The 26,658-nt window shown below is 37.5% G+C and overlaps 1 protein-coding gene across 2 annotated transcripts; it reads left to right on the top strand.

The window, feature by feature from the left end:
* PTP4A2 (protein tyrosine phosphatase 4A2) lies at positions 1–26,067 on the top strand. 2 transcript variants are annotated; one of them, XM_081585968.1, is made up of 6 exons: positions 1–396; positions 14,783–15,476; positions 17,911–18,003; positions 21,029–21,159; positions 22,482–22,556; positions 23,542–26,067. In XM_081585968.1, the coding sequence occupies exons 2-6, from the start codon at positions 15,381–15,383 to the stop codon at positions 23,648–23,650; spliced, it is 504 nt and encodes a 167-aa protein (XP_081442094.1). In that variant the 5' UTR covers positions 1–396; positions 14,783–15,380; the 3' UTR covers positions 23,651–26,067. The 2 variants fall into 2 exon arrangements, with proteins under 2 accessions (XP_081442094.1, XP_081442095.1); XM_081585969.1 differs by lacking the exon at positions 22,482–22,556.
* The last annotated feature ends 591 nt before the right edge of the window (positions 26,068–26,658 follow it).

Genomic DNA, 26,658 nt, shown 5'->3' on the forward strand with positions numbered 1-26,658 from the left:
GGCTGCGCGCGCAGCGGTGGTGGTGGCGGCGGCGCGATCGGCTGGGGCTGTAACCGTCGTCCGTCCGGTAGCGGCTGGAGCGGCAGCGGCGGCCGGTCACGGCGCGAGGCGACGCCACAGGGCAGCGGCGGCAGCGGGGACAGCGGCAGCAGCCGGAGACGCAGCGGCGGCCGTAGCAGCAGCAGCAGCAGCAGCAAGACGGACTCGTGGACACGCGCCGCCGCCGCCGCCGCCGCCGCCGCCGGGCCGGGCCGGGTGTCGCGCGCCGAGGCTGGGGGGGAGTCGTCGCCGCCACCGCTACCGCCGCCGCCGCCGCCGCCGAGGTGACTGAGGAGAGAGGCGCCTCCTCGCTCCCGCCGCCGCCAGACTTCAATGCCCAGTCCCCAGCTCGCCAGCGTGAGTTGCGCGGCTCCCGGGCGGCCCCCCGCGCCGCCTCCCGGGGGCCTCGGGGCAGGGGAGGGCGGGAGGCGCCGCAGCCATTAGTGCAGGCCCGAGACACGTCCCCGGAAGGAGGGCCGGGCCGGGGCCAGAGGCGGGGGGAGCGCGGCCGGGAAGCGTGGAGAGTGAGGGTGGGTGAGGAGGGGGGAGATCGCGCGTGTGGGAGGGGAGAGGAGCGAGTGCTGTGTGCAAGAATGTGGAGTGTGTGTGTGGGGGGGGAATGTGCGTGCGTGAAGGCGAGAGTGTGAGTTGGGGAACAGGGCTGAGTGTGCCTGTGGGGAGAGCGTGACGGGGGAAAAAGTGCAGATGGGGGAGTTGGGGGGCAGTGAGTGTGTGTGTGTGCGCTTGCAGTGGAGAGTGAGGGGGAGTGTGAGTTGGGGGGCGGTAGGGGGCACAGTGTCAGGAGGGTGGGAGGTGAGAGTAGGGGAGAGGGAGCGGGCAGCATGTGGGAACGAGTGAGTAGGGGGAGAATGCTTGTGCGGGGGAGAGTGGGGTAAATGGGGAGAGTGAGTAAGTGGGGGAGGGAGAGTTTGCGTGCTAGGGGTAGAGTGATGGGCGGGAGGACGTGAGAGCAGCGTGAGCGAGAGCTTGGGGAGAAGGTGAAGGGCAGGCGGATGAGGGAGCGTGGAAGTGTCTGCCTGCGATTGTCCAGTCTGTGAGCAAGCATCCTTGGGGGCCCTCCTTGATCGTTTTCTAGGGCTGTAGTGAACCTGGGTGTCCTGGGTTAGGGAGTTCTTTCCAGGAGCATCTTGTTCCTGGGTCCTTGGGTTCAAGTATGAGCAAAGGGTACAGAAGTCTATTCCAGTGGCAATACCATTTTCTGGCCCTGTGCCTCCCCCCCAGTCCCCCCCCTCAATATTTCAGGACATGGACATCAATTTCCAAATTTGTCGAGCACATGATTGGTTGGCATCCCACCCTAGTCTGGGTTCTGAAAGCTAACTAAAACAAGTTTGTGTATTGCCTGGGATCCTAGACTCTTGCCTTTTGAGTGTTGAGGTAGACTCTTTTGTAAAGTACTGCTAGTTTTTCAGGTGAGAGGTGTTTTATTGTTAGGTAAATATAAGAAATGTGTTTTAGGTTTTAGCTCTTTGCTACCCTTCTGGAGAGAAGCTTTTAAGAAATAATAATGGTGTAGCATGTTGATGATGAAGATCAATCATAGAGTAGTTTATTATTTTCTAGAATTTTTCAAGAAATGTATAAAATAGCGGTTCTAGCATCATTGTATGCATTCAGCAAATGCTTTTCTGTGTGGAGTCACCAAGTTGTAGCTACTGCTGGATTAAATCTGGTAGTTACTGGCTGCCTTGCTCTGTGTTACAGAGTCGTTTCAGACAGGAAGTCAGTGAAGTTATGCTTTATTCCATGTGCAGAAGGAAATTAAAGCTTCATCATCACTTGCCAGCATAATCATTGTGTTGGTGAAGATGGTGAAAAGTTGCTTGCTGGTATTCATTTTAAAAGTAGTTTATGTTGTATAGTGAATGGACTAATCATTGCATGGACTTTCCCAGATTCTTGTGTTGTAGAAGGAAGTAGGGGTTCTTGATGAAGAGTATCTTGATACGGATTTTATATTGAAATGATAGGCAGTCTCTTAGAAGTTGGAAGTCTTTTCAGTATATGCGAAGAGTAGTGTGGTCCTTTTGGTATTAAATGTGGTAGAACTACAAGCAAAAGCATTGGTGTGTAATTGGAAGTCAGAAATTGTATTTTTCTTATGCTGTCTTTTTCTTGATTATTAGCATGCTCTCTACTTTGAGAAATTGTGAGTAGTAGTGTTATCATTTGGTGGGTGACTGGATTAATTAGTATTAAGTGCCTACTGTGTACCAGGTGCTTTTTATACTCTTGTTCCGTTCTCACAGCTACTATTAAAAGGTGGTAGGTGTCCTCATTTGCATTCATTTGACGCATATGGTTTCCTTTTGCCAGACTTTAGGGATACAGTGATGAGCCCTCATTGACTTACAGTGATGAAATGAGGCAGTATGGAGACTCAGAGAGGTTAATTAACTTGTCCCAGGTCAGAAGGTAGTAAGAATGGGAGCTAGATTAAAAACCCAGGTCAGTCTGACTCCAAAGTCTTTGATTTTTCCACTATACCATTAACTTCCCTCACGCTAGGTTGTCTCTCTTTGAAGTTTCTCCTCCACACAGTGACCTAGCAGCTTGTACAGGTAAGAGGTGTTGAGGTTAATGCAGAAGACTAAATGGCTGGAGGCGAGTAGATCTTTAAGGAGATGCTGACTTGAGGCTCTTTGGGGCCTAAGTTAGGATAGGCTTTTATGTGGGTGGAGATTCTGCCTTGGAACTCACTTGGGGCCTTAGGGTGTGTGCTTTGAGACAGAGTTTTTATGAGGCACCTGGGATATGTCTGGGAGAGAAAAGTCTGATTAAAGAAACCCAATAGACTTTTATGTTTTTTATTTTGGGGGAAAGAAGAGTGTATTAATTGGGTCTAAGAGTCACAGAAGTTGTCTTTTGTAAAAAGCTTTCTGTTCAGCTTTGTGATATATTTGCTTCAGGAGACTGTGAGATTGTGAAGAAAATATATACGAAACTACTTTGTTAATTATATATTGGACTACAGATTCAAAGTGTTATCACTAAGACTTTATTACTGAGGTAACAGTTTGTTATATTTAGTAGCTGGAAGAGGCTGCTAGCATTTTAGACCACCTTACAAATGAAAAATTGTTTAGAACTGCTGAACCGGGTATATTCTGACTCAGAACAGCAAAAGTCAAACCACTCCCTCTATGAGTCAGGCAAGTAATATTTAATTTGAGCGAACCAAATTTATAGACAGAAACCATTTACAACATTGAACTTTGGTGGCACTAGGGAAGAGTAAATGTTTGAATGCTTTTGGACATACTTTTAAAAAAATCTGAAAGCTCCGTATTTATGTTTTACTTGAAAAGACCCTTGTATGAACCAGGAAAAACATTTATTTTTCTTATGATACAACTTTTTATTCACTTTGTCTTTAAAGACAGTATTCTATATGAAGTAGTTACAGAACACTTTATAGTTTTGAGACACAAAGTTGAAATTTAATGGAGATTTATTTTAGAGGGTTTGACTGTACTTTTGTTGTTGAAGTATGGGATTGGTAACCAGTGAAGCCTCTGGAAAAAGCATTTACAAATAAGATGCAGAGGAGCAATACATACATTTTTAGCTGTTGCTCTTGAGTGAAACTTAAGTTAGAGGGAAGCCCAAGTTAGGTTGATTTCTTCAAGTGCTGTCCCATCAGCTCTGCTACTTATAGAAGTTGGTGATCTTTAAAACTTTCAAGCAACTGGAAATCAAGACCCGTAGTTCTAACATACCAGACTTAGTTATGTTTATTGAATTTGGGTGGTGGTTTGAGATTTTGAGGTCTTGGAATACTTGTGAAGTCCAGCATGCTTTAGGTTTCAACATAATTGTCTCAAGAATCTTCTTTGTGCTGAATCACAAATCATATCATTTTAAATTCATAATAACCCTGGGAGTAAGTAATGGCATCCTTCCAGTTTTGTAGATGAGAAAATTGGTTTAGAGATCAATTGTTGAATCCTAGTTAAAGAGTATCAGTAAATAGATGGCAGTGGATTAAAAAAAATTTTCCCCTTGGGGCTTAAAGTACTTAAGTTTCTTTATAACTCTCCCCCCACCCTCCTCAGTTAACTCTAGTCATTTACATGAGTTGTGTAGGAATTAGTAGACCTTAAGGAAATTACCTTTTCTTTGCTTGAAACTTTCTTTCTTTCTTTTTTTTTTTTTTAAGGATACTTCAGTTACTTTTTTAGCTCTTTGGAGCATGTTGTTGCTTTGAGATTTTTCTCAAGATACTAGTTGGGTTATGTAGAAACTAATGATTATTCTCTAAATTTGTAAAGCAAGAGTCCTTGATGTTACAGTTCAGGTAATTTTGTATCTTGGGTTTGTTAAACAGATGCCACCAACTAAAATTACTTGGGAAATGGTGATTTGAATCTGTTACTTTGGAATATTATCCATTTTCAGTTTCAGAACTAGTGTATATGTAGAGGTGTCTGGTTGCTTTCTCTGGTTATCCCTTCATTTTATTGACTGAAGCACATTCTCTGGCTCCTTTGACTTCAACTTGAAGCCTTACAGGATTGCTTGATACAGAGCTCAAGTGGATGTTGTATCGGAAATCTCTCCCTCCTTGAAGTTGTAGAGGTTTAGGCTAAACTAGAAACTGTCTCTACGTTGACACCTTCATGGGAGAAACGGCACAGCACTGCAAGCTCTGTCCACTTTCAGTAGTTACCCTGTGGAGTTCCTAGAACCTGTATGAGAATATAACCTATCTCCTGCACATGTTGAGGTGGTTTTTCTTGCCCTATTTGTTTAGTCAGTGTAGATTTACAGTGCATAAACTCTTTGCCAAAAAAATGGCTGAGGGGTTGACAGATTATAGCAACAGCTTTATGTGACTTGAATACAAATGTGTTTTGCTTGCCTGCGCTGATTTTTCACCCGTAGATTCTGTAACACAGCATCCACTCCATTTTAAGTGGCGTAGAAACTAAATTTCATCATTTAAATATAAATTTACATTGCACAACATTCCTCTTTAAACTGTAGAGAATTTTAAGATTAAGCTTTTCTGTGACCCTTTCCTTGCTAGTTGAGCCTGTTTTGAAAAAATATTTTGACCATTAGAACAGTCTTTACCTTTTAGAAAATCAGTGTATTTAATTTTCTTCGTAGTATTTTTGGGTTGAAATTTCATTCTTCTCAGAAAATGTTAATTCTTTTGGCATAAAATGCACACATGATATATTTGCTTTAGCAGATCAGATAAATTACTTTATATTTTTATTTCTGCAGTGGTCAGAAATGTTGGCTCTTAACTAATGTATTGTTTGACAAGATTTCAAATTCACAACCAAGTCTGCTTTCTTCTGGTTGTCTTTTAGTTTTGAGATTTGAGCATAACTTTTTTTTTGCAGTCTTTCACTGAAAACATTCACCATGTTGTACCACCATAATCTTTGTAGATTGGATTTATATACACATATTGATATTTACTGTTTTTAATAGTAAAACAAATTGGTGAGTTTCCTTCTTTCCATTATCAGTGAAAGCCTATCACGAGGGAACAGAGTGACTGGTTGGTTAGTGCAGAAGGATATGAGTCATCAGCAGGATTGGTCAGCAAATTGAGAAGGATATGATGGAAAAACAATAGATTCTAGTGACATTCTTCATTCCACACATGTGGTTACAAACAGGTTTCCTCTTGGTAATTGGTTTAAATCATTCAAATAATTTAGATCTTCCTGGATGAAGAGCACATCAAATTTAAGCCATAGCCTTAACTCTGAACTGTTTTTCTAGTGAGATGAGATATTCATTTAGAGGTCATCAACAAGTAGAATTTAGTTAAATTTGTATCTGTTTACTAGGAAAAGAATTCAACTGTCAGGTAGATTTTAGTAAGCTGAGAGGCTATTTTTGTGAAGCTTGCTGGTAATTATGGAGCTGCTTAGTAGATCAGGAGATGCCCACCAATATGGCAATATTTGTTTTCTCTCAGTGAGCAAAGAGTTACTACTACTCTACTTTTAAAATCCCTAAGAGCTTTTATTGCGTTTGAATTGGTGTGAAATTCTCAGCATGGTCAAGGCCTCCTGAGAGCTATTTAACCCGAGACTTAGTTCCTTTCTCAAGTTGTGCTACCATGGCCTGTCACTATTTTTGTCAGTCTTGTCATAAAAGTTTTATCTTTCCTCATAAGTCTTAATTAATCCCACTCCATTCTACTCATGCTTATTTTGTGTTTTCAAAGTATGTAGCATTAATAATGAAATTGTAATACCCACCATCAAATATTTTTCACCCACATTTATTCTTCTGGGATCCTGATTAATATGCACACAGAGGCCCACAAATGCTTTTGTTGTAAGATTAGATGACTGCGTTTTAGTATCATTCAGAACTGGTGTATTGTCTCTCACTTCAGTAAGCATTTGGAGGAAGAGGACATGAAAGATGAAATTTTGCATTCTTTAAGTGAGAAGAGAGGGAAGGTGAATCCATGTTGAACTAAGCTGGTGAGCAAAGAATAATAACCCCTTGGCATTATAGAGAGATTTTACCCTTTTTACTTCACATTTACATGTAATGTGAAACAGCTGCCTTCGCTGTATGGTTTCTGAAGATTTTTGAATGTTGCATTTTATGAAAATAAACATCAAGTCATTATTGGGCAATTAGTGGATAGACAGTATGTTTTAAAAGGCCACCAGCAGATCCAAATTGAATGATTTGGGTTCTTGTCTGTTTATCTTGTACTATACTCAGTGCACAGAGAGATGGCTAAGAAGTATAATCTGATTTATAAGAAGCAAGTTTAGGAGAGGAAGTGAAGTGTAACTTACTTAGGGGAAACTTGGACCAAAATGTCCTAACAGCAGAAAAATTTCTGGGGCTCAAACAAAACTTATGCTGACAAGATGTAATTTGGAATGTTTTTATTCCGTATCCTGTGCATAGAGAGCTTCCTTCCCCCCTTCTGGTGGTGGATACTTGAAGAGGACCTTTAAATATGCTCAATAGGTTAGACAGAATGGGGAAATGAAAGAGTTAAGCTAACCCATAAACTGCTAAGCTCTGAAACATATATTTTAAATAATGCTAACAATAGCCTGGAAGTTTTTGCTTTGCATGCTGCTCCTGTACTGTAGGTTATTTTGAAAGGTGATTCAAGTAACCTTTTCCCAAGTATCTGTTTTGCAACCTCAGGGAACTTGCAGCTGTTATAGTCGTTCTAACTGTCCTGATATAGCTCAGAAAACATTTCAGAGTGGTGTTGACAGGGTGAATTCAGGTGCCCTTTTGGATTTTTACTTCTGAGTTTGCTTTATTACAAGTGAAGTTCAGACTCTCAAATACATTTCTTTATTAATGAAATAATTCAGTGGTTCTTGGGTTAATGTATGTATAGTGATAAACTAAAGTAAAATGATTAAGACTTAAATTGTTCTCCAGGAAAACTATTTAGCCTTTTGAGATGAAAGAAAGAAAGATGAAAGGAAAGAAGAAAACAAATACTAATATTTAATTTTATGAGAATGCAGCTGAATTTGAAATAGTTCTCTATTCCATATAGGAGGGTACTACAGTTTTTTAGAAAAAGAAGGTGCTTAAATTTTTTAATAATAAAGAGGTTTGGGAGTCTTGTACATAAACTGAAGTCTTTAAACATAAAGCCCGTGAAGAGTATAGTCATGATACCTTTGCCTGGAAATGGAAGAGAATGAATAGAATCAATTTAATAGAGTTATTTAATTTAATCTTTAAAAGAGTCACTGAAAAACATAAGCTAATGTCCAGTACTAGAATGATGTTTTAGGATGTTAATGTTTTTGCTGGTATTCAAATAATTTTTTCGAAAAAGTGAAAATTTGCCATAGTGTTGTTACCTCCATTTAAATTTTATTTCTGAAAGGAAGAATATTTAACGTATTTGGACAACGATTCAGCTAGAGAATTGCTAATCTTTAGAGGAACAATGAAGTACAAAGTTGAAAAGTAAATATTTTCAAGTGTGGCATGAAAATAATTTAATGCAATTTTTGTATTACAGTCATTTGTAGAGGTAGGAATTACCAGAAAAGGACAACTGCTTCTAATCACCAGAGAACATACAAATTTGAAAACCACTCCCTTTTCATTTGAGTGGAAACAGAGCCCACAGGACTCAAGAAAATAACTGTCACTGTTCTCAGAAGCGGGTGTGATTGTTGGTTAATTGCTTTCCTTTCCTTTCTGAGTGGCAGGCCATGTATGTCCTGCTGGTTCTGAAATGTTAAGATATTTTCCCACCAACAAGGTCATAATTTCTTTTTATAGAACTGATTATTGATTTGTGTACTGGAACTTGATTCTCAAGTTCCCTCCTTAAATGAGGAAGTAGAAAAGTGGGAATAACCAAGGGAGTAACTACAAAACTTTTTTTTTTTTTAATCAGTAAGAAGCATGTTGCTATTTTTAGCTTGTTTACAGATATTTTGGATCCTAATTTGTGTAGAATTTAGTGATACCTCTTTATCAATTCCCCAGGACTGTAGTCAGTAGGGGAAGAGAACTAACATTAATTTGAATTGCCTTAAGTTTAGGTCACCAAATGGCATCTGCTTTTAGTTTGATAAATGCAACAATAGAGGGATGAACAAATATAAGTAGTACAGAGAGTAGAACTTTGTTTCTACAGGTCTCTGATGAGTTGGGTAGGTTATGAAAGATGAGTAAAAATTTCCAATTTGCGACCAGTTACCCAGAAGATTTTTTTTTTTTCTACTTGATGTTTAGTTGGTACAGTATGTTAGTTTCACGTGTATAATGTAGTGATTAGACATTTAAATACGTTATGAAATGATCACTTCTGTAAGTCTAGTAACCATCTGTCACCATAAAAAGTTATTATAGTATTATTCACTATATTCTTTATGCTGTGTATTATATCCCCAGGACTGACTTAATTTATAACTGGAAGTTTGTGCCTCTAAATCCCCTTTACCTACTTCTCCCAGGCCCCTGCCCAGAAAATGAGAGTTTAATTAACAGAGTTAAGTCTTCTTTAGTTTACAGGTCTTAAGATACTTTTTATCTGAAATGGTTAAAATGCAGTAGATACAGTAGTTCTTTACAGAGGCATTTCTCTGCTTTTCTTCCTTGATGGGTGTGAAGATTTTATGGTCTGTTGTCTGAATAGTCAGCTTTCTGAGAGTTCTTAAGTTACTCAGGGCCTTGACTTTTTTCCCCAAGATACCGTATCCAATCTGTGGACGAGTCTTTTGGAGTTCTGCCTCAAGGTATATCTTGAAACTGATTCATATTCTCTCTACTGCTGCTGTTTTGGCCCAGGTTACCATTATCTAGCTCCTGGATTGTAGCATCAAGTTCCTACTGGATCTCACTGCTTTTCACCCTTACTGCTCTTATATTCTGCCTCCAGGTAGCATCTAGAATGATCCTTTTAAATATAAGTTGTCACTCTTGCTTGAAACCTCTTATTTTTCTCTGAATAAAAGTCAAATACTTTTGTTGGCCTACAAGGCCCTCTTTTTACTTCTCTGACCCTCTTCATTCCCCTGCCTTGCCTCTTCCAGTAGCGCTAGTCCCCCTTGCTGTTCCTCGAACGCTCCAAACATGGCTCCACCTCATAACCTTTGCAAGAGCTAATCCCTCTGCCTAGAGTGCTCCCTCAAATATCTGTCTGGCTCACAGGTCTAGGATAAAATGTCACTTTTTTCTTTGAGGCGTTTTCTGCTAGCCTTATTTAAAAGTGGAATCCCCTCTCCCTTCTGACATTGCAGGCTCCCTTGCTTTGCATTTTTCTCGATAGCAAAGGCATGTTTTATTTGTCTTTTTCTGCCTACTAAAATATAAGGTCCATCTTGAATTTTTGTTTTGCTTAGTGCTCTTGCTGTACCTTTAAGAATATATGATACACATTGTGTCCAATAAATACTTGAATTTATGAATTCTTAACTAGCTAAATTGCAGGAAAAATGTCTGATCTTTAATGAGAATGAATTACAGATTCATAAATTGACAGATTATTAACAGATTATTCATACTTATTTTAAGGGCAATGCAGATGTCTTCAATGAAGTGAAATAAATTTGTTTTAGGAAAAAATTGTTGCAAGGTTTTAGTCTTATATGGGGCTTCCCTGGGTGCTCAGACAGTAGAGAATCTGCCCGCAGTGCAGGAGACCTGGGTTTGATCCCTAGATTGGAAAGATCCCCTGGAGAAGGGAATGCTACCTACTCCAGTATTCTTGCATGGAGAATTATATACCATAAAACTTACCTGAGGTCTTACATACTATATTATGCTTTTATGTTGTCTGCTGTAGAAACAAGCTGACTCAAATTTGCATGACTTCGTGTAGAATTTCTGGTAAGAAAAGTAAACAGTAAATGTATACGAGTTCTTTATTATATATTTACTTATAACGTGCAGTTTTAATTTGGTGAACACTGGCATAACCTATCAAATGGTTCTTGTATCATTTACTTTAATTTGAAAATAGAGGTGATTTCTCAGTGGAAAGCTTGGTGTGAGTGGTTTGACAGGATTTTTAAAAGATAAATGCCCAGTAAGTTTGTTGTTTTTTCACTGAATCATGTCCGACTCTTCTGTGACCCGATGGACTGTAGCCTTCCAGGCTTCTCTGTCCATGGGATTTTCCAGGCAAGAATACTGTTGTGGGTTGCCATTTCCTTCTCTAGGGGATCTTCCTGACCCAGGGATTGAACCTGTGTCTCTTGCATTGGCAGGCGGGTTCTTTACCACTGAGCCACCAAGGAAACCCCCCAGTAAGTTTGGGTTACATTAAATGGGGCTGATTTTGTAGTTTCTCATGCACTTGAATTCTCTGTATTTTAACTTAGAATTAACAGTTGCCAAAGCAGGATCTGAATTTTACTTAATAGTATCTTTGACAAAGAAGAAAGCTGTTTTTCTGGAAATGTGAGGATACAGACTTGTTGGGGACAGAGGGACTAGCCCCCTTTTGAGGCTTTTTGTAATCCAGTGATCATAGCAGTTAAGGATGTAGTGGAATTGTAAATCATTGTAGAGTTCTTTATCACCCTAGCATTAAAAATTAAAGGGACTTCCCTGGTGGTCCAGTGGTTAAGATTCCGAGCTTCAAATGCAAGGGGCGCAGGTTTGATCCCTGATTCACATGCCCCGCATGGTGCAGCTAACAGAAGAAAAAAAATAAAATATTAAAATTTAAAAATTAAGGTAAAAAATCAGAAACTGTTCAGAAGACATATATTGTAAATCATGCTCCTTCAGCTTCAGTCGCCTCCACCCCGAGGCAATCACTGCTAGCCTCCTCTCTTTGTTACTGTCCAGATAGTCTGTAGGAATGAAAACATATTCAGTACTCACAAATATTTCTATATATACTGTTCATATCGTGAGCACCTTACTCTTTTCACTTGTTAGTGTCTCTTAGCCATCTTTCCTTATCAGTTTATGTTGATGTTTTGTTTTTTTTAACCTTTCTGTGGTTTTTTATCTTAACATTGTGCCATGATTAGATGATAATTTGTATTATTTCATGCATTTTGGCTTTTGGTTCTCATCTGGGTAGATGTTAGCAATAGAGTATTGACACTGGATATTTAAACTTGTGACATACCCTCTTCAGAGTTTTAAGTGGCCTCTGTTGTGTTACTGATTTAGTCTTACTGGCAGTGCACTATTCTAGCTTGGTAGGCCTCTGCTTACTTGCTCTTCTAGCCCCCTCTTTCTACATCCTTCTTTCTCTTTTCCCCTTCTCTCCCTCTATAATTTAAATGAGTTTCTCTGTCACAGACCATCCTTTCTAGTTCTTCAGTGAAGTTACATTCTTTTGTTCAAAATACCAGCTGGGAAATGGAAATATCCCAAATTCAACATTTAAAAAGTTAGCGTCTATAAAAGATAAAGGGTGGAGGGACTATTTGGATGTGTATTTGAATTTGATCACTGTCACGTAAACAAGCCTCTTCCGTCATTTGGTAAATTAAAACAAAAAAATCAATTTTTACTTAAGTAGGTAGAGCAGAATCGATCTTGAGAAAGTTTTCCAGTAAAGTCTGCAGTTGCTGAGTTTATGCTAAAATTTACAGCTTTGTAACTTCTGAGTACTTTGCAGCTGTGGTGGGTTGTTTATGATTTTTTTTTTTTTAACACTGTTTGCTTTGCATTCTTATGGGTGTCACAGGAACTAACATTAGTTTATCTGAATTGACAGGTGTAAGAGCTCTTAACAGTTAATGTGTAGTTGAACTGGTGGGGGAGGGGAAGCAACAGAAACTTGGCTTTTATCATGTATCTGTTAACTTTGATAGAACATACTGTTTCATTTGGCAGAAATTCCTTTGCTGGGGATCTCAGTATCCTATTAAGAATTGAAAATCGGGGAATTTCCTGGTGGTCCAATGGTTAGGACTCAGCGCTTTCACTGCTAAAGTCTGAGTTTGATTCCTGGATTCCTGGTTAGGTTACTGAGACTAAACTTGTGCAGCCAAAAAAGAAAAAAAAAGAATTGAAACTCTAATAATAAATTATCCTTATCCCTGGAAGTGGTCCTTTCAAAATGAGCTTGGAGGAATAAGATGGGATAAAGGTTGTTCTGTTTGCTGAGCGGACAAACACTATGACTTGGTAGAAAACTTAATGCTAGAGCTGTAACCTTTTCAGCCTGGCCATCACTACAATGCTGGTCTTTCAGTGCCTTTCTCAGCTGACACACATATTAGCTATGATAACATTAAAGGAAGGGATTCAAACAGGTTAGAATTTCCCTGTGTTTTGCTCTAAGCTGCACACAAACCATTGTTCTTTGAGTAGTTACTTAATAGTCTTTTCTCCCCTTATTAAAATGTCAAAGAATTGCAAATGAACATCCAAGTAAATATTTGAAGAACAGTTACATTGTCATGAATAAGACTAGGACTTAAAAAATAAGTGGGTACCTCCATTAGTCAAAATTGAAGGAAAAATAAGACTTGGCTTTTTGTCCTTGATCTGCTACTAATTAACAGTATGGTCTTACTTAAATCTTTTTAATCTCTCTGACTCCCAAACAGCATCTTTTTTCTTTCTTTTTTTTAAAGGTCAGTGTATTTGATCTCTTAAGTTTTGCTAGCTTTAAAATTCCTTGACTGTGCAAGGAATCCTCTCTGAAATGTATAATCTAAAGTGGCTGTGTTTTAGGGTTACAGATAGAATTATGAATGAGAGTGATGGTGTGTATTATGTTTTTCTTAGTTTGAAGGTAGTTTTGTTTTCACTATAGTGTATAACTCAGTTTGCTGAGGTATTGAAGTTTTTAAGATTCCTTTCTGAGTATCTTATATCTCTTTCATGTTTTAGGAATGTTTTCGTTTCATGCTTGTGTCTATGGTAATATGATCAGAAGTATGTAATTTACAAAATAAAATGTTATAGAATGTTATAAAAAGGAGACTTGAAGATAGAAGGTTAGGCTTGAAAGTTTGAGGCTTAGGTTCATTCTTATCTGTTTAAATTTCTCCCTTCAAGTGCCTCGGTAATCATCTTTCATCTGGTCACAGTGATCTTGTTTAGAGTTCTAAGTGAGCATTTATTGGTGGCTTAGGGAAGAGGCAGGTAAAAGAACTCAGACCTTGTTCCTATTTCCAGAGGAGTTTATGCTGATACACTGACTGAGCCAGCTATACAGATCACTGTTGTTTTGAAAATTCTGACACTTCTCTTGCCTTGTTTTTGCTGCTGCTGCTAAGTCACTTCAGTCGTGTCCGACTCTGTGCGACTCCATAGACAGCAGTAGGAATTAATATTTGGACAGAAGACTGCTGTGTGAATCAACCTTTAGGTGCCTTTGTACTCTTGAGGTAGTGATATGTGAAATAGTAAAAAGATAAATAGAACTAGAAATGAGAACAGGAGCTGTTCTCAACATTGGTTGAGTCAGCTGGCATTGTGGTACCTTTGAAAAAATGTAAGACTTAACAGAAGACTTGAGTTTGAATTTGGGCTCAACTAATTCATTCACCTTAGGCAAGTCAATTCACTTTTCTGAACCTCTTATGTCATTCTTCATAGGTAGTTAAAAACTACTCAGAGTTGTGAGGAAAAGAAGATAATTTCTTGAAAGTACTTTTTGAACTGATACCATATTGGGACCAGTGCATATATTTTGTATAGAAAGAATTAAATCCTCATATGGAATTTTGGTAAATATCCTTCATCCATTTACAGATATAGTTTTAATCAGAAATAGTTAACATCACAGCAGAAAAACAAGATCATTTTGAACTTTTTAATGAAGGAGGTTTAATGAAAGAGAGGTTTTAAGTATCTTTTAATCATTTAGAAATGATTTTTTAAAAACTCAATCATTTTAAAATGACTTGAGTTGGAAATCTTACTAGTACAGAACTTTATTGAACCTCATTTTGTAAAAAGAAAAGCATACTTTTGTGTGTGTGTGTGTGTGTGTTTGTGTACCACGTGGCAAGCATGATCCTAATTCCCTGACCAGGAATTGAACTTGTGTCCCCTGCAGTGAAAGGGGAGTGAAAGTGTGGAGTCTTAACCATTGGACCACCAGGGAAGTCGTTGGGCATACTTAACTTTTGAATCTCTGATTTTTAAAGTCTTGGTATGCGTACACTTTTATCCTTTTATTGATAGATGGCAATAGTTTAGAAGCGGCACCATTTCAGATGTCTTGGGCTCATAAAAAATATATTCTTGACTTTGGGCATTGGGTTTACTATGCTGTCAACCTCCAGGTCATTTTACTTATGCTTTTCTCTTCCAGGTTTTTCGTTGGAATATACGTTGCACATTTATGGCGATTCTGAGCGTGAGGGCAGACTTCTGCCAGGCTCAGCACAGCATTTCCGCTGACAAGTGAGCTTGGAGGTTCTATGTGCCATAATTAACATTGCCTTGAAGACTCTGGACACCGACATTGGCCTCAGAAATAGTTGGCTTCTTTTTTTTTTTTTTATTGCAAGCATATTTCTTTTAATGACTCCAGTAAAATTAAGCATCAAGTAAACAAAAGTGGAAAGCGACCTATACTTTTAACTTGTCTCACTAGTGCCTAAATGTAGTAAAGGCTGCTTGAGTTTTGTATGTAGTTGGATTTTTTTTGTAGTCCGAAGGTATCCATCAGCAGACATTGAGGCCCAAGTTGAATTTGGATTCAAGTGGATTCTAAATACTTCTGCTTATCTTGAAGAGAGAAGTTTCTGGAAGAATAAACAAGTTGAATAGAGAAAACACTGATTTAGGCATTTTAGTGGTCTTTTTAATGTTTTCTGCTGTGAAACATTTCAAGATTTATTGATTTTTTTTTTCTCATTTTCCCCATCACACTCACACACGCACGCTCACACTTTTTATTTGCCATAATGAACCGTCCAGCCCCTGTGGAGATCTCCTATGAGAACATGCGTTTTCTGATAACTCACAACCCTACCAATGCTACCCTCAACAAGTTCACAGAGGTAAGATTGTAGCATGGTCTACCTTTTGGATTGATTTATAGGTAAAGTTGCGTTAAAAATTAACACCACTGTAAAGAAATCTTTTACCACAAAGTCATTTATTTCTGTGGTTGGAGTATGGATGGTCTTTGTTTGAATTGAGCTGAATTAGTTGTTAGATTTTAAAAGAACATTTCGGAGAAGGCAATGGCACCCCACTCCAGTACTCTTGCCTGGGAAATCCCATGGACGGAGGAGCCTGGTAGGCTATAGTCCATGGGGTCGCTAGGAGTCAGACACGACTGAGCGACTTCACTTTCACTTTTCCCTTTCATGCACTGGAGAAGGAAATGGCAACCCACTCCAGTATTCTTGCCTGGAGAATCCCAGGGATGGCAGAGCCTGGTGGGCTGCCGTCTATGGGGTCGCACAGAGTCGGACACGACTGAAGGGACTTAGCAGCAGCAAAAGAACATTTATGGAATTTGGGGATATCTTAGAGATATCTAGTACTGTGTTTTTTACTGTATCCTTTCAACATTGTTAACAATTCTTTTGTTACACATTCAATAATAAAGATAATTAACATTTATTGAATACTTAGTATGTACGCAGCACTACAATAAGCAGTTCTATGCATTGTATCATTTACTCCTCACAATAACCCTGTGAGGTATAGGTACCATTGTTTTCCTCTTATAGTTGAGGAAACAGGTTCAGAGTGCTTTAGTAATTTAGCGATTTGCCTGAATGCACCCAAGTATGTGGTGGAATTATCTCTGACACTAAAACCCATTTCTACCTCAAATATTCTGACCACTTTTGATGAACAGCTACTCTCGAACAACTTAGGAATAGTAACCATCAAATACATGTGTCCAGGAATTTGGGGGAAGGAAAGGTTTTATAGGCAGCATTTTTATGTCAGATCCTGCATTTTTTTCTGTTGGTAGTGGTAGAGAAACTTTTTATACTTTATTCAACAGACATTTGAATGTAAGCTTTTAAATCATTCTCAGATTGTTCAATCCCAGTGTGATTTCTGATGATATATTTATAAAGTAGACTTGGAGAGCTAGATGAATGCCTAAGAATCCTAAATCTACCTCTGTCACTTTACAGATGGCAAAATTGAGTTCAGAAGAGGTGTTTTGACTTGCTGAAGGTCACAAATATTTACCATAAAAAATTTGTACTGGAACCTTTCAATGAACAGCTATTGTAGAGTTCATCTTAATGGGATTTTATTTGTGTTTTGAAATTTAAAAATTCCTGACTCAATATATAACACAACTTCCCTGAGTCTGTTTTATAAAGAGGCCTTTTTGTGAAAAATAAAGTCTTTTAACAATTAAAATAACTTTTCTCTTTAAATAACCAGATGATATCACTGTTCCTGCTTATTTATATTTTAATTTTCTGAGCTTCTTAACCTTGTGTACACAGTGTCCGAGTTGATTCCAAGCCTGTATGCCCTCAGGTTGTTCAGTCACCTTTAAGCCTGGCTGAATTACACGATACTATTTTCAGCCTGTGGATTCCTTGGTCATAGACTCCTGCAACTATAAAAAGATATTGGTGGCATTACTATAGGGAAACTTTTACATTGTTTTTTGGCCACACTGTGCAACACGTGGAATCTTAGTCCTCTGACCAGGGATCAAACCCGTGTCCCCTGCGTTGGAAGGAGGAGTCTTAATCACTGGATCACCGGGGAAGGCCCTATAGGAAAACTTTTAAAGAAGCAAGACTTCTGTCTATAATTATTTCTGTTACTTGACTTTGTAATATAAACCACTTTCTAAACTTAATTTCAAAATTACTGTTTCTTTAAATTACAAAAAGCAAAAAGCGCTTACTACATAAAAAATCCAAGATACAAATAAGCAAAAGACAATTTAAAAATACTTAAATGTTAGTGCCTGCTATCTAGACATTTTTCTCTGTATTTATGTGTATATTTATAAATACTCATATAGATAGGATCACACTGTGTATTTAAAACAAATTTTCCCCCAACCTTCTTAGTATAGCTGTTATAGTATTCTGTATGAATGTGCTATACTTTCTTTAACCATTTGCCTGTTTTTGGGCTATTAATGTTTCTAGTTTTTTACTGTCTCAAACAGCCTGTGCTGAACATGCTTGTACCTAAACCTTTCTGTATATCTTTAATTATTTCATTAGTATAAATTTCCAGAAGTAGAATTTCTAGGCAAAAGTGTATGTGTGTTTGTAAAGTTTTTGTGTTATGCTACCAAATTGCCCTTTAAAGTGGGTCTTATTATGCTTCCACTGTGAATACAAGAGTGTCCATTGTATATGTTGTTATAAGAAGAATGATTTTTATCTTTGTTTAATAATGAAGTCTCATTTCAATTTATACGCATATGTTTTTAAAGCTTTCCTTGCAGATTCTAAAAACAAATTTCCTTATATTTGTTTTTCTTTAAAGGAACTTAAGAAGTATGGAGTGACAACTTTGGTTCGAGTTTGTGATGCTACATATGATAAAGCACCAGTCGAAAAAGAAGGAATCCACGTTCTAGTGAGTGTGTAGTGTTTTAATTTTTCACTACAAACAAGTTGTACCTATCAAACATAGATATTTTTAAAACTTGGTGCTCATAGTTTGTTTTTTAAACTTACAGGAGATACAACAATCATAGCGATCTAGTAAATTTCCTTTGGGTTGGCAGTTTTTTTCATTTGTGCTCTTAAAGTCTACAGATGCAGAGTATTTTCAACAAATAAAAGGCAAAATTTAGTGTACATGTATATTAAAATCAGAAATTTCATTTTTCTCTAGGCAATTAATGTGATATTTAGCTTTTGTTTCTAGGCTACTGGTTTGAATCTAACTTTTCCATTAGACATTCTTAAATCACATGGAAATATTCTCTTTCACTTTGCAAGTACAAATTGGTTACTTCATATTTTATATTATAGGAGTCCAATTTATATTGGATGTATAATAACTTGTAGGAGACAGAAAGGGGGGAGAAAGGAAAAGAAGGAAAAGGGAAAAGCCATCTTGCTTTAGAGTAATTAACATACTCTTATGATATTTTTTGGTAGGTTTCTGACAAGCTTTTGTATGATTTGATTTCTTTCATAGTTCAGTTTGAATATAGTAATTGGATTATTTTAAATAAAGTTTCTCCTTGCCCCCTAAATATTTTATTTCATTAGTGGAAATAGGAACCTCAGATTAGGTAAAATTTTATACTTTATGCTCTAAAAACTTATCTATATTAGAGTAGCATGTATTTGATTGACTCTGTAGTCTTGGTGTCTTAGAGCTGTTTGACATGGTTGTGGGAAGGCATTGTAGTGCAAAGACAACTAGAGATTTTTGAAGTGGTTGGGTAGGAAGAAAGTACTAAGCAAGGTTAATGGTACAAGGTTATGTTCCTATTTTTTATTGCATTGCTTACTAGTTGAGAAGGCAGTTAATACAAAGAATATGAATGTCCTATTGGTAAGGCAGTTGTCTCACACCTGATCCATAAAGTTTCCTCACTTCCACTTTGGTGAAAACACAAAAACTAAAAAACCAAACATTATGGGTTTTTTTAGAAAATGTATTTTAATAGTAGGACATGGTAATAATACTTTGCTTGCATTCCTGTTTCCAAATGACTTTAAGGTCCTCTGGCTGGATCACTGGGGATAAGTATAAACATGGGTAAATGTAGCCCTATGTTTAAAAAAAACAAAAACAGAATTTTAACTGCTGAAATTAAACCAAAATACAAGTTCTTTTCCTGTAAGTATGTTCTTTAGTTGGGTAGATGAGAAATCAGTTTGTTTTGACAGTTGGCAGGGTGAGAAAATGAACTGCAGAGTGACCGTAGTCTGTTTGAATCAGTAATGCTGGTAAACACCTTTATGAAATAGAAAGAACTAAAGAACTTGAAGTAGTTTGTAGAAGATAATGGTAGATCTGAGATTTATTCCAAGCCTTTAAATCTAGGCTTTTGTTTTGAAGAGCTGTGATCAGGTAAAATTAAAGGTCTATAAGTAAATCTTGGGGAAAAAAAAAGGGACATTTAGAATTAAGCTTTGAATTTCTTTTTTTTCGTAGGCAGAAATTTTAATTTAAGTGTAATTGCTAATTTACTTTTGCTAGGTAAAGAGGGTTTGGAACACTTTACACGAGGATATTCAACATGAGACCTTTCAACACTTTGACCAGTGTTCTTGTAAATCAAAGGCTCATTAGAAAAGACTGATGTAATGGTGGTTTCAACCATGTCAGTTTGAAGTTCAGATGCTTCTAAATTACTACTTTAGTGATTTTTTGATAGAAACTGCTTGTATGAGTCAGTAAAGGCATGTTTCATATTACTGTTTCTTAACCAGATGCATTTCCAGGAGTTTTAGAGAAAGTAAGCTCTTGGTTGAGATACTAGTTTTACTGGTATTCACAGTTAAACTCGAGCGACATTTATGATAACAACACTGACAGCTCTTTAATTATTGAGTATAGCTGACAAATCAAACATAATGTGCTGTTGTGGCTAATGGACTACATGAAGTGTTTTAGTGGTGTCAATAGTAAGTGCAGAGTCACTTTCTTTCCTTCTCTAGTATCTTACAGTGTCCTTATCCAATCTCATTAGAAAAGTATTAAAAAAAAAATTTCCAGTGTCTTTGCATTTCTATCCTTGAAGCTAGATGGGAGAGAGGGTATATGACACATGAATCTCCCTTCTCTCCTTTCTTCAAAGGTGACTTGTGTTGATTTCTCAGAACCTTGTGTTTTGGTAACAAGGAAGATAAACTCCTGCCTGTATTACGAGTGCACATGGGGTTGGTCTTAATTGAAAAACGACTGAAATCAATGAATATTAAAGGAGAAAGGAATACTTGAGAAAATGGTCTTTTCTTCTCAGGATTATATCATGTGGCACTGTGCTTATAAAATGGGATATGTATAATTTAGCCAGAGCTTTAAAAATACTTGCTGCTTGACTTTTACCAAATAACATATGTAACCACAAAGATGGTAGTCCGTTTCTGTTATGGTATGCCATTGGAAATTACTTATCAGAGAGTTTTGCTCTGAAGAAAAGATACTTGTAACTTAGAGCTACTTAGAGGATAATCTTCAAAAATATTTATATTTGTAGAGACCAATGAGATACCAGTTGGTACACTTCTTTGCCAGAATGGACTTCTAAATCTTATTGACAGGTGTTGTGTCCTCTCTTATTTTGTCTCAGTTTTAATTTAAATTTTCTCTATTATGTCTAATTACTGGTCTATTCAGATAAAATGTTTGAAGAATGCTAGCCTCTTGTCAATATGATAAGAGGTATTTCCAAAGATAAAGTTTGATGCTTTTGATGCTGGCTATGCTTCATTGAGAAGGCTGAGTTGTTTGGCATGCTTGAATTTTGATCTTGATTATTTTTCAGAAGTGATCAGAATTGTGTGATTAAGAATAGAGTACATGTTAGTACAGTTAGTGCAGTTAGGCCTCTCATGTGTACTGTGTAGCTGTTGTGCGTTAGGATGTTCATCCTGGAGAAAATATCAATTTAATTTCAAAGATCTTTTCCTCCTAGGATTGGCCTTTTGACGATGGAGCGCCACCCCCTAATCAGATAGTAGATGATTGGCTAAACCTACTAAAAACCAAATTTCGTGAAGAACCTGGTTGCTGTGTTGCAGTGCATTGTGTTGCAGGATTGGGAAGGTAAGCTCTTCCCCTTTTGTCTGTGAATTCGTTATCAAAACTTTCACTTTGGTAGAAATTTGTATTTGTTACACTAAATATTAAATTGCCTGAAAGGAAATGAGAGTAAAAGCTGGTGTCATGATTTCTCAAAGTAACTTACGTTTCATTGTTTGAGTCTGATACCATACCAGATTTAGTGGGTGATGGTTCTAAAGTTGTTTTGAAACTGTTTTAATGTAATTCTTTTATCTTTGAGCCAAAAATACAGCTTTAATTCAATATGTTAGTTTTTCCTCTCCATTTCCAGTAATCAAAGGTTTAGGTCTTTTAAATTGACAACAAAGTTAAAGTATCTTTAGATTTGAAGAATTTATACATGGTTCATTTTGGTTTGAGATGAATGGGAAATGAACAGATGAAGAGCAGATGGTTGAACCTTAAACTCTTCTAAGGAAATGTATGGAGAATGAAAATTGACTTTGATTTTAAAAACTTTTCCCTTGAGCATTTCATGAAATGGTGTTGCAACACTCATCGACAGTAGATTAAATGTCAATTGATGAACTGCACTTGGACTCAAAACATTAATGAAGGCTGCTGTTGCCTCATGGTGGTGGTGACTCAGGCCGTTACCTCTGCTCAACCCTTTTGTTTGCTGTTTTCCTTTTTGCAGTTTAGTACAGTTTCTTCTTCAGTGTCAAGAAGTTTCAGTCCTTATCCTGACTCGGGGCAATTTTTTAAACTAATAGCTGTCTTAGTTAGGTAGCCAGTCCAAAGTTAGTGCTCTGTAATGGACTTTTTAAAAACATCGTTTCATTTGTTATATTAAAAAAATATATATGCTGATATATATATATATATACTGATATAGAAAGCAAATCCTAATTACCAGTTCTCTGACAGTCCTCTAGCTCATGGGAAGGATTTTATTGAGGAAATCTAGCACTGTTTTCGTATTTGGTGAAGAGATGATAATAAAATTGATTTGTAACGAAAATTCTGAGACACTCAGGATAATACATCTGGTCATTTACTATGATAATGCTTAAAGATCAATGGATTTTTGGTGATATACAATGATGTGATGATATTTTAAAGAGTAAAGATCTCTAAATAAAGGTTTAAATTTTTGTGCTTTTTACTAAAAATAGAAAATAACCTAGAATCTATAATTTAGATATTTTTACTATGCAGGAAAATATCTGATATTTTAGTATATAGGAATAAGGAAAGCTCAAGCTTTAAATAATTTTGATAATATGTAACCCTGGGTTTTAAAAAATCCTTTAATTGGATTCCAAAGACCTGTAGTTAATTTACAAATGAGTTTTTCTCTGCAGGGCACCTGTACTAGTTGCACTTGCTTTGATTGAATGTGGAATGAAGTACGAAGATGCAGTTCAGTTTATAAGACAGTGAGTATGAAGTTTTATTTTCAGAAATACATAAAGCAAAATCATACAAGAGGGAGCAATTATAAAAAGTATCCAATTATAGTACAGAGTAATTTGCTGTCTTTGGCTTAGAATGTTGTTTGAAGATACCAAAAATAGCAAGTGATAAAAAGACTCATAGTAACACTTTGGCTCCCAGATTTAAATATTTTCTCATTTAGATGGGAAATTTGGACATTGTAGAATATGTCCAGTATATGACTTGAATATCTAGAAATCTTTAAAATGAATAGCTAGGTAATGGAGTTTCAGCGATCTAGTGCCTCTTTTAATAGATGTCCAAAATGCCTTCCAGATGTAACTCTGACAGAGAGGAAAGGAAGAAACCATAGAGGGAGTAGTGAATCACCTAGGACTCGTGAAGTGACCTGTTCAGTCACAGAATCAGGGTGGTAGTGCCCAAACAGAACCTTGACATCAGTCTGGAATAACAGGCTATTTTGTTGTTTCTTTGGCAATTATTGTCTTGCCCTTTCTCTATTTAGCCTTTTCTTACAAAACAAAAAAAAAAGAAAAAAGTGACACTTTGTGACAAAGGGCATGAAATGTATGTAGCAGCTCCTGGAAGGTAACATATTTCAAGGGATGTCATCTGTGTCTGCTGCTTTATATAAATACTTGCTCATTTATCCTAAATACTTGCTGCGAATTCTAATATGAAGAATATATTAATTGGGAAGAATATAGTCAGATGTCTTTGGATAAACCATTCTGATATTTATTAACAATTAATAGACTCTAATGAGAGCAAATAAAATTTGTCTATTTTTCATTTAAGAAAGCACAGAAATTTCATGTTTCACTTCAGCCCTTTCGCTTAGGAAGTGATATATGGGAAATATGCTGGTTTTCAGCTGTGTAGAGTTAGAAAGGCCATAGGCCATAAATACGCATGTCAGGCAGCTCTTTTTTTACATAATAAAGTTTGCCATTCTTGTATTTTCAGAAAAAGAAGGGGAGCATTCAATTCCAAACAGCTGCTTTACCTGGAGAAATACCGACCTAAGATGCGATTACGTTTCAGAGATACCAACGGGCATTGCTGTGTTCAGTAAAAAAAAAAATGTATACGAAGGCTGACTTGATTGTAGCATTTAGAGGGAACTCTTGGTACCTGGAAATGTGAATCTGGAATCTTAACTGTGTCGTCAAAGTAGTGATGGATTCAGTACTCCTCAACCACTCTCCTAATGATTGGAAAAAAGCAAACACAAATCCCTCTATAACGTGAATAAAATGTTTAAGAAAAGAAAAAGAGAAAGAAAATAGGGATTAATTTAGTGAAGGATGATTTTGCTTCTAGTGTTGGAGTTTGAATTTCTGCCAGGATTGAATTTATTTCAAAATCTCCTGTCTTTTTTAACTTTCTCAAAATAGATCTCTAAGGAAAACCAGCAGAACATGAGCCTCTGCAGAACCATCTGTTTGGGGAGCACACTCTTCCATTATGCTTGGCACATAGATATCCCTGTTGTGGGATTTCTTTCTTCCTTGGGGGAGGGGGGTGGGGAGAGATTGGTATATTTTTCCCTTCTTCTCACTTTCTCCTATCCCTGTTTTTTCCCCTGATACAAGTTGTAGGTGGAATAGGAGAAGCCCATGTTGCTATAGGTGTGTGTGCAGTCTGGCAGCCTTAAGCCCACCTGGGCACTTTTAGGAAAAAACAAACAAACAACACCAAAAAAAAAAAAATGAGGCAGTGACATATATATTGTATGATCCAGATGGTTCTTAGTCTTTACTGATGATGGGGTATTCATGTTAGTTTCTTTTCTTGAAAACCCTATTCAGCATTAGGCAAAGTAGCCAGGAACCTTTTGTTTTGATAAATTTGTAGGGAAATGGCATTTTAAGAGGAGTCTCTCTTCTCAAAGAACTTAGCTGAGAGTCAAATTCATCTCTTTTTCCAACCAATGAAGCTAAGTGGATGTCCCAGAGATGTTTGTTTCGGAAGGGGAGTACTCCAGGCCATCACTGAAGATGTGTCCAGGAAGAGCCTTAGTACACTTTCTACACCTTGTAGAATTGTGGGCTGTAGCATTACTCTGGTTTTCTGTCTAATGATGTCAGAGAATGCTGGTAGTGTAAAGTTTTTTATTTTAGGACTTATTTGTACTCTGAATTTTCAGGAACAGTCAAAGGAGTAGCAGCAAAGACACAGTATTTTAGACTTGAGAAATGCCTGTAATGGGTATTTTCCAAACTGCTCCCTATATGTACAGTTCAGTTTAACCACTGATTGCCTTGTTATTTTCTTACTAGGTTCTTTAAGAGACTTAAAAAATTTTTTTTTTGCTGGTTCAAAACCAACAATGCCTAGTGAGTATGTGTCCACAGGCCATAACAGGGGAGGAGAGAGACATAGAGCAGCTCAGTGCATAGCAAAGGGACTGTGGCTAGTGCAGTGGTGTAGTGTCATTTCTGCAGATTCTTTGCTGGGTTTAATGTACTGATCTAGAAAAGCTGTTTTTCTGCTCCTTTGCTGTTGTGACCAGGCTGCATGGACAGAGCAAGTTGGAAGGTACCATCAGGGGCTCTTGCACTCTCCATCTGAATATTGCATAATTAATAGTGCTCTGCTTCTAAGGATTTGAATGGAGTCTTAGGGTCATCTTGTCCTGTTGGAATTTGCTATGCAGAGCCTTAAACTTCCCATTTTGTTAGGATCAGCTAAGCCAGTAGGAATGGACCAGGACCTTGTCTCACACTGACGATACCTCAGATGTTGGCTGGCTATGTGAACTGCCTGTTTCCTATGCCGAGCTGTTTTTGACTTTTAAATAAATGAAAATCTGTAGATTCTCTCCTCCCCTGTCCCAGAAAACAAAGCAAAATAATGCTTTTTGAAATTGTCTCTAGGATTTTAAAGTGGAAAATGATGGTACTATCCAAAATTCTTTATTTCAGAATCCGACAGTAGATTCCTTTAACATAGGCTCAAGATCAAAACAGCATACCCTCTAAGCTCAGATAGACTGTTGACTCCAAGGGTTTTGATCAATATCATAACAACCCTTTTTCCTTTGACATGCTCTGATTTTTGTTGTTTGGAGGGAGAGAAGAAGGGAGGGGAAGAGGAAGGGGGAAGAGAGAGAGAGTGTGTGTGTGTGTGTGTGTGTGTGTGTGAGAGAGAGAGTGAGCGAGCGAGTGTGCAGTACCCACCAGTAACAGTGCCTGCCTGAGTTAGGAAAATTACATTCCTGGTTCTGTATGAGGAGAAGGGTATGTAAAATAACATGAAACATTAGCCCTCATATTGTTTTAAATTACAGAATAATGTTAATTGTTCTCAGAACTGGATTTTCTTCAAAATTAAAAAAAAATTTTTTTCTTTTGGATTTAATGAAGTATTGCTAGCTGAAGCCAGTTTGACATGATGAGAGAGATGTCAGACTGATGAAAGGTGTGCAGCCTGATTTAAAACCAAACCCTGAGCCCTTTTAAAGAACAATAAAACGTATTTTACATGCTCTTTGTCTGTGCATTTGTTCTCTATCCTCAGGTTGAATTTCATTTATGTCTCCTTAGAAATCTTAGTATTCTCAAGGCTTCTTTTGGGTCCTGCTTATAATTACTATAAAGAGGTGAAATAATCAGAGGTTGGCAAGTTTGAAGATTTCTTGCCTCCTGGGTGTTCAGTAAGGGCAGACTTAACAGTAGTTGGGATACATGAGGTTCACTTTCTGGTTCAGTTCTTGAAGGTGGTGCTGTAGGAATTCAGCATCTCATCTCATCTCAAAGGATTGGTTTATTCCATAGAGTTTTGATGAAGCACTGAAACTTTTTACTGGAAAGCTTCAAGAACAGTGAGAAAGGAGGAACTTTATGTATCATAGGATTTGGGGGTGGGAAATTTCCCTTAAACTATGGGTGAACATCTCTCCATCTATCTGGATAACAAAGTCATGGGTGAGGTATTGAGAATGAAAAGATAAGACACTGATCCCACTTCGGAGGACCTCTGTCCAGAAAAGGAGCCAGATATGTAGACTGGTTAGTAGTGAGTGGTTACAGAGCTATGTGACTTACAGTTCACTGATCTTTCACTTCATATTCTTCATTA

The sequence above is a fragment of the Giraffa tippelskirchi genome, chromosome 3, assembly GCF_054371585.1.
Source record: "Giraffa tippelskirchi isolate mGirTip1 chromosome 3, T2T-mGirTip1v1.2.pri, whole genome shotgun sequence".
Lineage (NCBI taxonomy): Eukaryota > Metazoa > Chordata > Mammalia > Artiodactyla > Giraffidae > Giraffa > Giraffa tippelskirchi.